This window comes from Lipotes vexillifer, unplaced genomic scaffold, assembly GCF_000442215.2.
Source record: "Lipotes vexillifer unplaced genomic scaffold, Lipotes_vexillifer_v1.1 scaffold149, whole genome shotgun sequence".
In the NCBI taxonomy this organism is placed as follows: Eukaryota; Metazoa; Chordata; class Mammalia; order Artiodactyla; family Lipotidae; genus Lipotes; species Lipotes vexillifer.
This window is the reverse complement of record NW_006779962.1, coordinates 2,930,534-2,945,282: the sequence shown is the minus strand read 5'-3', so window position 1 is coordinate 2,945,282 and position 14,749 is coordinate 2,930,534. Positions and strand designations below refer to the sequence as shown.

Below are 14,749 nucleotides of genomic sequence, written 5' to 3'. Positions count from 1 at the left end.
CAGGGAAACTGGAACCCTCAGGTACTGCTGGTAGGATGTAAAATGGTGCAGCTGCTTTAGAAAATAGTCTGGTAGCTTGTTACGAGATCAAACACAGAGATATTATATGACCCAGCAATTGCAGTCCTAGGCGTATAACCAAGAGAAATGAAAACATACATCCACACAAAAACTTGTACCTGAGTGTTTGCAGCAGCATTACTCAAAACTGTCAAAATGTGGAAACAACTGAGACATCCAAATGTCCAGGAATAAATAACATGTGGTATATTCATGTAATGGACTATTATTTGGCAATAAAAAGAAATGAAGTGCTGATACATGCTAAAACACGGATGAACTTCGAACACATTATGCTAAGTGACAGAAGCCAGTCACAAAAGGACCCACAGTATATGATTCCATTTATATGAAGTATCTAGAAGAGGCAAGTTTAGGGACTTCCCTGGCGGTCCAGTGGTTAAGACTCTACGCTTCTACAGGGGACGCGGGTTCGATCCCTGGTCAGGGAACTAAGACGCCGCATGTTGCGTGACATGGTCAAAGAAAAAGAAAGGGGCAAATTTATAGAGACAGAAAGTTAGATTAGTGGCTGCCTAAGGCTGGGGGAATGGAGAGAAATGAGGGCAGGGTATGGGGAGAGTACAAAGGGTATGGGGTTACTTTCTGAGGCAATGAAAATGTTCTAAAGTTGACTGTGGTGATGGCTGCACAACTCTGTGAATATACTAAAAATCACTAAATTGTTTTAAACTGGGTGAACTGTATGGTATGGGCATTATATCTCAATAAAGCTATTACCACATACACACACAAGTAAGTACAAGATGAACCTGGAACACCTTTTCATATCCCAAAGTGAGAAAACGACCAAAGACTTCTGGGGTCACGTCAAAATGAACTCAGGAAACAATCTGAAGAAGCTATCACTGTTCAAAGATGGGACTTGAGCATCACTAAGGATAATAACTGCAATGGACTGGACATATAAACTATGTTGATTTACATCCCTGAGTTCAGACTGCTATATTAAAAAACTCAATCCAGGGCTTCCCCGGTGGTTCAGTGGTTAAGAATCTGCCTGCCAATGCAGGGGACACGGGTTCGAGCTCTGGTCCGGGAAGATCCCACATGCCGCAGAGCAGCTAAGCCCGTGCGCCACAACTACTGAGCCTGCGCTCTAGAGCCCACGAGCCACAACTACTGAAGCCTGCGTGCCACAACTACTGAAGCCTGCGTGCCTAGAGCCCGTGCTCTGCAACAAGAGAAGCCACCGCAATGAGAAGCCCGCGCACCCCAATGAAGAGTAGCCCCCGCTCGACGCAACTAGAGAAAGACCGTGCGCAGCGATGAAGACCCAACACAGCCAAAAATAAATGAATACAAATAAATAAATTTAAAAAACCCCCAAAACCTCAATCCAATGGTCATGTTAGATGATACTAAGAAACACTCATTTTGATAACTGGTAAATGAAGGAAGGAATTAAGCACTGATCCTGCCTTTCCCCCTGAGAATTATAACACAGGATAACCTTGATTGACAAGGGGAGGTCTCTTTAAGCGTATTCCAGCTAAGGAATGAGGAAGGGATGGCAGAAAGAATTATCTTTTGCAACTCAAGGAATTAACCCATCTAGGCAATAACCATCAACGGCTATTAATATCAAAAAAGGAAAGATGCCTCTAGATGGAAGTGCACGGCAGCACCTAGGAAACATTCTTCTAGATACAAAAACATGAACCTGATTCAGCCTAGTTTTGCAGGAAATTCAAGGGACAGAGGAACATGTTAAATAACACTGCATAGATGTAATCAGCAAAACCAGAGTGTGGGAGACTTCTCAGAGAAACAACCCTTCCTTAAAAAAAAAAACAAACACGTTGCAAGGAGAAAAATACAGAGAAGGGAGAATTTTAGACAAATATTAATGAGTTATAGTGTTTGGACTTTATCTGGATCTGAAATTGAAAACCCAACTGTTTGAAAACAGCAAACTATACCCTGAAGGCCAAATCCAGCCCAGGGCTTGCTTCTGTAAGGCCCTCAAGGTAAGAATGCTTTGCTTAAAAAAATTAAATTAAAACAAAGAAAGAATATGCAACAGACCAATATGCAGTAGAGACTATGTGTAGCCCCAGAGGCCTAAAATATTTACTACCTGGCCCTTTACAGAAAAAGTTAGCCTTGTTCTAGAGATATGCACTAAGGTATTTACAGATGAATGGGCAGGATGCCTGGAATTCGCTTCCAAATAATCCAGGGGAGTAGGAAGAGGTCTGGAAGAAACAAAGACTGGCCAACTGTGGAAGTTCTGTGATGGAGCTACATTATACTGTTCTCTTTTTCGCAAATGTCTGAAATTCATCATAAATAAGAATTTTAAAATAGGCTGATCAGGGAATAAAAGAGGTGGCTCATCTGAAATGTCAGTGTGGTAGAGATAGCTAGTTGCCCCACAGTATCTGCTCTTCCTTATTAACAGAATTTTACTTGGGCATATGACCAAGTTCTGGCCAATAAAATGTTAAGTGAAAGTTCTGTGAGGCCTTTGAGGAAGCACCCCTAAATGGAGAAGCCACAACTTCCTACTCTCTTTTCTTCCTGGCTAGGTGGAATGGAGTCATAATTCATGGAGACTGTAACAGCCATTTTGGACCATGAGGTGGAATCCATGTGTGAAGATGGTGGGAAAGCAGGGTAGGAGACCACATCCCTGGCCATTTTGTGAAAATGCCACGCTAGCCTTGGACTGTCTGCCTATCTGTAAGCTTCTTATACGTGAAGGAGAAATAAAGTTCTATCTTTTGAAGCCAGTATTATTCTGGATTTTCTTGCAGTCAAGTCTAACCCTAACTGATACAGTCAGGAAAATATTTCTTTCAAAATATTCCTGCTATTCAAGGTGAATCTGATATACAAGCCCAATTTTTGGGTGGTGATGGTTAAATGACAGAACTGCAAGTATTCCAAAGTTTCCCGCCAGGTCAGTGTTTTTTTTTCTTCCAATTAAAAAGTGCGTGCGTGTGTGTGTGTGTGTGTGGTGTGTGTGTGGTGTGGTGTGGTGGTGTGTGTGTGTGTGTGTGTGTGTGTGTGTGTGTGTGTGTGTGTGTGGTGTGTGTGTGGTTTGGTGTGGTTGTGTGTGTGTGTGTGTGTGTGTGTGTGTGTGTGTGTGTGTGTGTGTGTGTGTGTGTGTGTGTGTGTGTTGTGGGGGAAGAGGCTGGAGGTCTTAGAAGGGAGATTCAGGAAGGTCTGCAGAGATGGTAAAGCAGAGTCCAGAGAGATGGGTTAAGAAGCTGTACATCTGAGATAAGAAGAAAAGCTGAAAAGGTGAAATTAGGAAAAGTTGGGGTCTTGGTTTTGAAAGGACAAACTCGTGTATCTGTTTGACCTCGAGAAGCTCAGTCCTCCAACAGCCAAGACCTAGGCTGGAGGTGGTTCCTACAGCCAAGGGAAAGTGAGGGCCTTTGAATTCCTTCCAGAGGGTCATGACCATCTGAGTCTCAGGCTCCCATTGGTAAAGCACCTGCCTGGGTCAGATTAGATAATAAGAGAGGTCCATCATTCGACCCGAGTTAAGTTGCCCAAGGTTACAGAGCTAACAAGTGGCATTTACATGGGGGTTTAAATGATAGATGGTACTGCACATTCAGGACAAAAACAAAGTAATCCTGCTTTACAACACTTTTTCAACCCTCAAAAGCAAAATTCCATTTAACAAGTGAATGAGTAACTTGGAAGATGGTGAGTCAGCTTACAGGAACATGCCAACACTTTCCCTCCAAGTGGGAAGATGACACCCTCATGGATGTAGCTTGCCTCTGCACAGTCCTGTCCCTCCCAGCCCACCGAAGCTCCCTCACACCATGAGGACAGGAGCTTATAAGGTGTCCTAAGCCTGATGGGGACAGTGAGAGCGGCTTGGAGGCCAGCTGGCCTGGAGGGGAGACACATTGAATCCCTTGGGCCGAACCATGAATCTTCCTCCTTGTGGGTGGCAGCTGAGGGTGATGGTGACAACACAGGGTCTGGGGTCCAGCAGGCCTGGGTGTGAATCATGCATGCCCTTGCCACTGACTACTGGTCTGCCTGAGACTGTTTCCACACCTGTGAAGGAGGGGATCACACCCACCTTGGAGGTCGTTATAAGCATTAAGTGGGTAATACACATTAGCTATGATTACAGTTGAGACCTTAACAGCAAACGCCAACATTACAGTGTCTAAATCGTCCCTGTGGCCTTGACTGACTCCAGCTATGAAAAACTCCTAACAACACAGGGGCAGCTCCTGCTCATCCTTTAGGCTTTAGCCTGCCTGTCTCTCCCTGGGCAAGTGTCTCTGACCACCCTGAAATTGAAGGTCCTCCCTACACCCAAGTAAGACCACACGCCATTCTTCCTTTATGGCACCAGTCCTGGTTATAATTATACAATTACAAGTTTTTGACTGCTGTCCTTTTCCGCCTTTAGATTCTAAGCTCCATCAGGTCAGGGACGGTGCCAGTTTTGTTTATCACTATATTCCCAATTCTATCACGCTGCCCAGCACACAGGAGTTTCTCAATAAACGCTTCTTGAATAAATGAAACAAAATTTAATGTACAGAGCTCCTCACCTAGAGAATCTATGTTCTGGTTAAAATACTTTAAAAACAATTACGGAAAAGTTCAGACACTGACAGGTTCATAATCAATAGGTGTCTCTTGCTTTCTCTCTCCCTCCCCCTCTCTTATCCTGGTCAATTTGAAAAATCTGAGAAACTTTTCTTTTAGACAATTTTTCAACTGATACAGTGGCACTTTAATGATTCCATCAAGGAAATCCACTCGGAATGTTACAAAGCTTTACGCTTCACTCTCTCTCTTCTATTTTGGATGTTCTGACTTGTTTCGAAACATCTAATTATAATCAATTTGGTAGAAGGAAGCCTTAACAATGTCACCTGAAAAATAACACTTGTCAATAAGAGCATTTCCAGAAGCCTGGACAGGAAGAGCAGGCGAGGCGAGGCCGAAGCGCACAGCCCGATGGTGAAGTGGGACCCAGGTCACGTCTCACTTGCCCTGCTGACCTCAGAGAGTGGCCGGGAGGCTGGAATGGGAGAACGTGTGACTGGGCGCCAGGTCTGGAAAGCAACGTCAGGTCCTACACAGCAGCCACCCTGGGCTACATCCTTACGTCTCACCAGCCAAAACCGACCGCGCAGGACCTAGTAACCTAGTAACCGTGGGGAGTGAAGAGAACGGGGAACTGTCGGAGGACACGCTGTGATGCCGCCCGGTCAAGCCTCCCTCTGCGTGAGCTCCATAAAGCCCCAGCAGACACAGCAGCCCTGTTCACACAGTATTGGAGGTGGGGAGCCGCCCAGACTGCACCAGCCAACGCGGTTCATTCCGGAGCAGTGTGTAACGTCCAGCAATGCTTTCTTAGCCTCCCATCTGTAATTTTTACCCGTTGGGGGTCCTTATTCTACTCTCCAGAGCTTCTGGGGAATGTCAATCCAAGGAGGCAGCATCCAGGAGTCTAACGGCACGGTTGAGTGGGGAAGGAATTGTTTGGACCTAGGGTAAGTACCTTGGCTACAGTTTTGTACTGGAGGGTCTAGAAAGGAAGAGAACACAGTTTTTCAAGCCAAGAGGCCTGTTTGCAAAGCATACATCTAGCACCACATAATTAATAATAAACAGCAGCTAAGATCTGAGTGTTTAGTGTGCCCAGCATAGTTCTAAAAGCTTTATATGTATTAACTAATTTAATCCTTCCTACAACCCCATGACACAGGGTACCACAACTGCATGTATTTTTAGATGAGTTAACTAAGGTACAGAGCACTTGAGTAAATTGCTCAAGTTCACAGACTAGTAAGTGGTGAACCTGGGATTCCAATCTAGCTGGGCTCTACTCTAGTCTAGCCTGCTTTCCACTACATTATCCGGCCTCCCACTCCCACCGCTCACAGCCCCGTCCCAACCCACAGGATCTCACCTGTTTCACGTCCTACATCCTGCCCTGCTGGGGAAAATAAGTCCACTGGGACTTATTTTCTCAATTAAGGTTTGTCCCTTGGACCTCAACTCCAGAACCTCCAAGGACTTCACTTCCCGCTCTAACGGAGATTCATAATTTCCTATTATGCCACTTCTGACTTCCCTGGGTCCACATCATGGATTTCAAGTACAGTTAGTTTCATTTCTTACTCACGTCAATCCTGCTTTTCTACTAAGAATCCCAGAAGTTCTCAGAACATGAAAAGGTAGCAGCTGACATGCTGGGAGTTTTGCTAAAAGTCAGTGCAAAAGCAATTTCCACGGGACTTCATCTAGCCGGCAAGCGTGCGCAGCCAGAGCTGTAGTATAAAGACCACCTGTAGATTTAATAGAAGGCCCAGTAAAGGCTGACTGCTTCTGGCAGCTTTTCTAACTATCAGGACGAGTACTCCAAAGGTTACATTCGTGTAAGAGTCACCTGTACCACGGAGAAACAGCTGTGGGACAGAGCAGCACCCAACAGCAGAAACACTGGAAGACGTGCACTCTAATGTACAAGGTTCAGGAACAATTCTCATGTGACAAACACCCAGCAGGCAGGGTGCTCCAAGCCCCTGATGAGGACCGTCTGGAACCTGCACGTACCTTCACTCCGTCCAGCACGGCTTTGATGACCCCCTTCACAGTTGTCACCATCTCTTTATCTTCTGAGTTCACACCTTCTAGCATCACTTGGTCAGACCAACGAATGAGGTTGGCGAGACTCTGGTACACTCGGCTGTAGCAGGAGGAGAGGGCTGAGCTACAGGTAGGAGGAGATTTTTAAAAGAATATTAAAAATCTAAAGCATGACCATCGCTTTACGTCATCTGTTCAGCAGAGAACTAGTTTCTCAGTGACTAAGGTTTTCTCAATCCTTCCTTCTATAAGATCTGCACCTCCTTTTAATCAACTTTTCCTCCCTGAATCTATTTCCTTACATCCCATGAAGATTTTGTGGAGCTTTATCTTCCAGTCTGTTATAAAATTTTTTTCATTTCTCATACATAATGTATAAAAATTCCACCGTGATAGTTAATATGCTTTTTCAAACTTCACAGCCTCCACGAGATTCTGATAACATCTCTCAAGGAGTGCCTCATCTTCCTCTCCTAGTAAGGTCAGACTGTTGTACACTTCTTGTTCTGAATTAGATAAAAATTCACGTTATATTGTGTCACAAGGAGTCAACAGGTTTGTGGAACTTTAGCAGGCAGGATCCTTTAAGGGAACAGCCTTTATTTCTATTAAAAAAATTTTTTTGGATCTTAGTTCCCTGACCAGGGATCGAATCTGCACCCCCTGCCGTGGAAGCACAGAGCCTTAACCACTGGACTGCCGGGGAAGTCCCAAGGAACAGTCTTTAAACATGAGCTCAAAGAGATCTGATATTTACTAGAATTCCTTCTAACACGGGCTCAGCTTCACCATCCCCTGCAATAAACCGTGGCTGAGATGTCAGAGGAATGCACTAATGAGGAGTCTTTTAAGGAGGACAAGTCAGAGGCGAGGTGACCTGTGGTGATGGTAGGTGGGGGGAGGAGGTACCAACTTCACTGTGACGCCAACAACTCAAAACAGAAGCCCTGAGCACATCTGGAGGCCCCGACGACTGTAGAGTGGAGGCCAGAACGAAGAAGTTTTATATCTTCCACATATTTTTAAACAACTAAAGATACTTTTCCCTAGGATTTATGGAAAGGATTATTTTGCCATTTTAAATATTATGTATTACAGCAGAGGTAGAGCAAAAATGTAGAAAATTTGTGGGATGCTACCTCCTCCACTAAAAAAAAATAAAAAAAGAATGAGGCAGACATTGAGGAGCCAAAGATATACTTTTTCCCCCAAGATATAATTTTGAGAAAAATATATAATATTGTAATATATGATTAAAACAGGTTCTAAAAACAAAGACATTAAAAAAAAAAAAAAAAAAACCCTCCCCACTCCATCCCTACTTTCACACTGTATTTTACTTGAATAGAGAATGATTATGTTCAATAATTAAAAAAAAAAAAAAAAAAGCCTGAACCAAACAATGCTCTAATGAGAAGCTCTTCGGAATCAAGGTAAAAGGAGGAAGAGAATTTCCAGGAGGTCTGAAGTCTCCACTTAGCCATTCACTCGGCTCCGTGCACGTTCCGGCGGGAGCAAAGAAGAGTCAGAAAGAATGAAAGCAGCTCCTCAAGCCCCATTAAAAACAAGAAAACTTTACAAAAGGAGCCCCAAGAAAGCCAGGGTTTGGCTGCTTTAGAGGATGATACAAATGAAAAGTGTTTGGTGTCAGACCTATTCTCTTCTGAAGGAGGACTGAGAGAATAAAACACAACTTGCAGGCCTGCCGGGGGGCCGGACCACAGATGGCGTCGTCCTGAGGGGGGTGTGCTTCTAGCAGCTCTGTCCCTCCTCCCGGGCAAGGCCAGGCTAGGCCTCTTGAAACAAAGACTGTGGCCTCCCACCCACAATTATTAAATGAAAGAGGTGGGAGGGGTCACTTTTACGTGATACTTAATTTCTACCCGCACTGGATGTTAACATTTCCCTGAAAGCACCTAAAAATGTTGGTAATTGTGTCCACCCTTCACACTGTGAGCTTGCAAGAAGAATATTCCTGTGTCTTAATGTCACGGGAAGGACATTAAAAAAGGAAGGAGGGTCTTGTACCATCAAAATGTCCAGTGGACCAGTCGTGGGTCTGTTTCCGAAATGGAGCAAAGCTGTCTGCACTGAGGGCAAGCAGGGATCCTGCTCTCAAACATCTCTGAATGTTCCACCGTCAGGAAAAGCCTCCATTCATTGCCCACACTGAACAGCCAGCCGCTTGTTCACAGGTCCGTCACCGCTGCCCTCGGAACCTAGGGGAGCGTGGCGAGGAGCCTACCTGCTAGGGCCCAACCCACAGAGAAGAGGCAGGAAAACACCCTCCCAGCTAACAAATGCACAGGAGGATGAGATGATGGAAGGAAGCTAAAAGAAACATTTGAGGAGCATTTTAGATCATCTCAGGGAGATCAATAAAAGTATCACCAACGGGCTTTAGAAGAATTTCAGGAGGAAAAAATCCCTTAAATGGTATTAGCCAAAGGACTACAAAGAAGAAAAAAGAAATCATTATTCCTTATGGCCACACCCAGGCATTTCTCCTTTCCCCTCTAGAAAACTGTCATAGACAGCAAGTAATTTCTGTCAACTATAAAGTAATTACAAAACCTCCCCATGGACAAAAAATGCCCCAGACCATTGTCCTATTACTTGGTCAGTTCTTCCAGAGCCTGCATGTCTAGAAAGTAACTTCCCAAGCAGAGTTGCTGGCTGACACTGCAGGAAGCGACAGTCCTAGCAGCAGCGCCCTGTCAACGCTGTTACAGGGCTCAGTGACGGGGACTGTCCTGGACGCCCCCAAAGAGGCCTGGCACGTGAGGGGACCTGCCCTCATTTCCCACAGCGCCGCCCGTCGGCGCCCTGGTGTGGTCACACTCTGCTCACAGGACTGCTGGTCTAGTCCCTGCCGCGCACGCTGCCCGCGGGCCTCAGCTCCTTTGCTCTTCTTCTTCTCCTGCCCCCACTGCCCATCCAAATCCTGCCCTTCCTTCAGGTCCAGCTGCAGCATATCCTCTCCCAGGAAGTGCAACTCTCTTGTAAGTCTCCCGCCTTCAAAGTCAAACAGAGCTTCCACTCGGTACCATCAAATCAGCACTGTCGTACAGTGGGGGAGTTGATTTTTTCACATCTGAACTCGCCCACGGTAGGCCCGTCCCATGAGAAGTGTATGAGAGCATTTCATAAAAGCTACCTGTGCGTCTGAAACCCAGCATACTGTTAAGCACGTTCCCTCAAAGGAGAACAGCACCGGGCCTGTCTACGAGCTGGGCACTGGGCTACCTATGGGAAAAGCATGGTGCTTAGTCTCACAGAGTCCTCCATATGGAGCAACTGAACAAGGCACCAAAGGGACTCGCTTCCTCAGAGGCTACCTGTACGTGACAGCTGCCTGGCCTGGAAAGAGACGACAGAGCAGAGCAAAGCCCTACCAACGCCTTATCCTTCCCCGCCAAGTGGCTTCAGTGAGCTTCCAGCCAAAAGACCACCATCTACAGGGGTCAGCAGAAGCTCCAGGGCAGAGAGCTTCTTGGAAATAAAGATACTGTTTTATCTCCCAGAATAAGAAAACTACGCACTTCACTGTCAAGTTCTGAACGCAGTTTACAAAAGCTTAGCCTCATGGGGCTACAAGGACACTAAACCATCTTGAGGAACTGAAACAGAGAGATGTTTATCCTGAACAGGTACCAGGGAAGAAAAACAAAGCCAGCGGGCATCTGACAGCCTCTCAGGAAGAAGCTCCTGATAGGCTCTCACTGAAGATTACATTTAATACTGCTTTCCTTTCTGTACTTAACAACAAACACAGGGGCAAGCCGCTCACTAACCTTTCAGAGGAAAGCGAACTCTAGCAATAAAAGCATTACCCCACAAAAGCTGACTACACTTCCATACCTGGCTTCCAATGAATCCAGGTGCTGTTTGGGAGAACCTGGCTTGATACAATTAAATGTTTCACTAATCCGTGCTCTAATGGGATCCTTCTCTACCTCATTTGGCCTAATAATCTAAGCAGCCAAGGTCTCCAATAGGTTAGATATTGGCCGGATTTAATGTCATAATAAACTATGGTTAACACAGGGTACTGGGAAAAATGGGTCCAAATCAATGTGATTATTGCCAATGAGCTGGCTAGTACGAAAAAAAACCCCACAGACTTAACACTGTGGCTACATCCCTAGCAATGGTGGCGATCTTCCTCAGTGTTGAGGCCTCATGAGTAACAATGAGGACCTCAACCTTGGAAGAATACCAAGTGATAGCCATGGGGTGGGGGGGGGGGGCAGGGCGTGGGAGGGCTCCTTCTCCTCCTGGCACTCCTCACTGGTCCTAGAAACACTGAGTGTGAAATGCCCCTGAACCAAGGTGCCACTAGGCCTCCACTGCTCTGACACAGTCCAGAGCAACTCACCTGTGTTGAATTCGAGGGTCGCTCTGCACCAGGGGTAAGATGGCCTCCAGCACCTTGCTGGCAGACCCTGGAAGCATCTCCAGTACCTTCTTATCAATAGCCATTTTGTCCACAATGGTCTTAAAGTAGCGCAAGGCACTGACAACTTCCTTCTCTTTCTCTTCCAGCCAGCTCAGGTTCTGAAAGGAAATGTTAAGAGTAAGGAGGGAGGAGAGAGATTAAAGGGAGCAATTTTAAAATAAATAAATAAAATAAAATTTCCTGCAAACTAGTTTGAGACTGACACCAATGGAAAAGGCTTCTTGCTGCAGAAGGCAAGCCACGTTGTTTTTCTAAGGACTGCAACCAGGATACAGAGGCTAGACTTGAAGGAAGTAGAAGGGGCTGACTGAGAAAGGTTGTTTAGATAATATTCCTAATTCCCTTCCCGGACAGAGACAGGTTTGCCCTGGGGTCTCCGCCTCAACCACACTGAGATATCACCACTAGACTCAGTAAGTGTAATGAGGACTAATTTGCTGATGGCTGCAGGACGCTTACAGAACCAACAGTTAAGTCCCAACGTGTGTATCTATCCAGTAAATCAAATCGAGGCCTTTCACGGTCCTAAGGGCTGTGTAAGACTGGTCAGAGGCATTAGCGCTCAAAACCCGCTCTCCCAGGACTCCTCACTAGATTCCCACATTTGACCAAAGACGCAGCCCCTCGCAATGAAATGATATGGCTCTCCCGAAGGACCTGGAAACCCTGGGGTTAGAAGGGGCGGGACGTGCTGGGGTGAAAAGGTGAAGAAGCTGGACAGATGGCAACGATTCAATCACCACTCCTGCAGCATATGTGCTAAGAGCACACAGGGTCCCTCTGCCCCTGAGGAAAGCCCGCCTAGGAGGGAAATAAAACAGAGTTCTGTACTTCCCAGCACTCACATTCCCACACCCAAATCTTTTCTCCTTGACTGTGGGATACCTTGAATGCACAGACAGCGGGTAAACACACCCCTTTGGTTTCTTTCTCCAACCTCTCCTTACACTGACCCTAATGTCAACAACCCAGGTCCCAGCTGGCTGGCAGGGAAAGGGAGATCAAGAATAATCTATAAAATGGATAAATCCAAAAATGGATAATCTACTCAAGTAGAATTGATTACATGTCCAGGGCAAATTAAGAGTGGTACGTATGAGGAAAACTGCCACCTGCGGGCTCTTTGAGGTCCAGAGGATATTCAAATAAAAACTACCGAGAACAAGAAGATAATTTCTAGAAAAAGTAGATTTAAAACTATATAAATAGGGGCTTCCATGGTGGCGCAGTGGTTGAGAGTCCACCTGCCGATGCAGGGGACATGGGTTCGTGCCCCGGTCCGGGAAGATCCCACGTGCCGCGGAGCGGCTAAGCCCGTGAGCCATGGCCGCTGAGCCTGCGCGTCCAGAGCCTGTGCTCCGCAACGGGAGAGGCCACAGCAGTGAGAGGCCGGAGTGCCGCAAAAACAAACAAACAAACAAAAACAACTATATAAATACATAAAAAAGTGATACACAATGAAAAGTGATTATGATTCTGAACACCAGCTCTTTTAAAATAATGAGGAATGCCATTTTAAATAAAAAACTTCAATAGTGGATTTTATGGGACTATCAAAGGAAAAACATATAAATGGAATCAAGAAGTAATTAGCTCCTTTCGTCAGACAACTTTCAAAAACCCGATCTGATCTGTCTCAACGGGGGCACTTCCCAAGAGGTACCCTGTAGACCACCGTGATACATTTCTCCAAGGGAGGAAAAAGACACCCTTTCCCCATCTCTATCACTGTGGCCTCTTTGCTGTCACTTATTTTTCTCTTCTCACTACCTGACACGTTTGTTTATTTACCGTCTGTTTCCGAGAGCCACAGGCACTTGCTTCTCCACCTCGTGGCCCAGAATGCTCTGCTTCGCCATGGCCTACACGGGGCTGAGAGGAACCTCAGTATGAAGGAACTCAGCGTGCCTTGCAGACATCAAATGTGACTAAAACCACTCTGGCCAGTTGAGCAAGAGGACTCTGGCTACGACACTGCCATCTCAGCACATCAGGACGCGCAAGGAGCCAGCAGTGACAAAACGTGGGGAGGAAGCAGGAAACATTTTAAGAAAATGTGTCACGAGGCTTGCTAGGGAGAAAGGGGCTAATCTGGAGATGGGAGCCGTCCAAATGCGGCAAGGCACTTCACAGAAAAAAAGAGAACTCTCCTGTCATTTGCAGAGAGATCAAATGAGCCACTGAAGAGCCGGGCTGCCCTGGGCTCCTAATAAAGGAGCCGACAACCTAGCAGAGTCAGGTTTCATCCATTAACTGTCCAGCAAATTCCACTCCCAGAATTAACGGCCTCTGAACGCTGTGCATTCCCCTAGCCCATCAGCTGTTAAACTATGGCTTCTCGCAAAACACAGCCAGCAGTCGGAAGAGTTTACGACGAGACACCCAGACCGAACACCCCCGGGAACAGGGAACCTGGGCCGAGGCCTGAGAGAGGCAGCTGCATCCACCTGCACACCGGCTCCTGCGTCAGGGGGTTAGATGCCACCACTGGTGCAAACAAACCTGGAAACTACATGAGGCCAGCGGTGCTGAGGAAGGGCCTCGACCCAAAGGCACTGCTGGGCTTCAGGCTCCTCATCTGCAAAATGGGGAGAATAACGCCTGCCCTGGGTGATCTAAAGAGGTTCGTGGTGGGGGGGGTGGGGCTGGGTGAGAATGCATATGGGAGCACTTCATAAAATTAAGGGAGAAAGAGATTTTGATTAAGAAAACTTGGGCCAGAGCCCACACTCTCTGTATACTGGGAAGAGTGAAAGCTTGTGCACATGGTCAAGTGAGGAGTAAGTAAGACGGCACGTGAAATCACCCAGGATAGGGCCCGGGCAAAGAGAGACCTGCGGTAAGTTGTAGATGGATCCAAATCTATTTCTGTCTACCTGAGTTGCAATTTCCCATGTAATAACCTGGGGAAAATGAGAATATATATGGAAATACTAAGTCGTAAGACAGCTAGTAAGTGATAATTAAGGATGATGGCAAATGACAGACTCGGCTAAGTTCACACACCCTGGCAGATTCCCCAACACTTCCTGTTCTGACTGTGGGCCTCCACCATGGGTTTATACTCACTTTGTCTCATGCAGGTGGCCTGGGGCAGAGCACAGTAATTCGACCCTTCTTAAAGGGCAATGACCAGAGACCAGGGTAACCCTCTTCCTTGGGTGAAGATCACATCTATAGCTCCTTCCCAGAGGACAGTTTCTCAGCCATGGTACTGACATTTTAGGACAGAAAATCCTTTGTTGGGGCGAGGGGGAGGCAGGGTTGCTGTGCTCTGTATTGTATGATGTTTACCAGCATCCCTGGCCTCCAGCCAACAGATGCCAGTAGCACCTGCTTCAATCTCCTCGTTCTGACAACCAAAAATGTCTCCAGACGTTGCCAAATGTCCCCTGGAGTTTGCAGAAACCCCCACTAAGGAAAGGGTACTTGAGCATCAAATTTCCCCTATGACCTCTCTTGGAGTGATGAAGAAAGGGGGAAAAATTCCAAGAAGGGAGCGGCTGAAACAGTTTCTTATCAGAGTTCACTAGCAAAACACAGTGGTTAGTAAATCATTTTACTCCGGGCTGCCTGCACTAGTGTCAGGTGACAAGTGACGCTCTTCCTGGCGTTTAATACAAA

The 14,749-nt window shown here is 46.4% G+C and overlaps 1 protein-coding gene across 2 annotated transcripts in view; it reads right to left on the bottom strand.

Moving 5' to 3' along the window:
• Window positions 1-14,749, bottom strand: part of RAPGEF1 (Rap guanine nucleotide exchange factor 1) — a 152,120-nt gene that overhangs the window by 52,272 nt on the left and 85,099 nt on the right. For both annotated transcript variants that reach the window (XM_007453116.1, XM_007453117.1), the window contains 2 exons: window positions 11,045-11,223; window positions 6,634-6,790 (listed from right to left, as the gene is read on the bottom strand). In XM_007453116.1, the coding sequence (XP_007453178.1) occupies window positions 6,634-6,790; window positions 11,045-11,223 (336 nt within the window). The remainder of the gene's footprint in view (window positions 1-6,633; window positions 6,791-11,044; window positions 11,224-14,749) is intronic.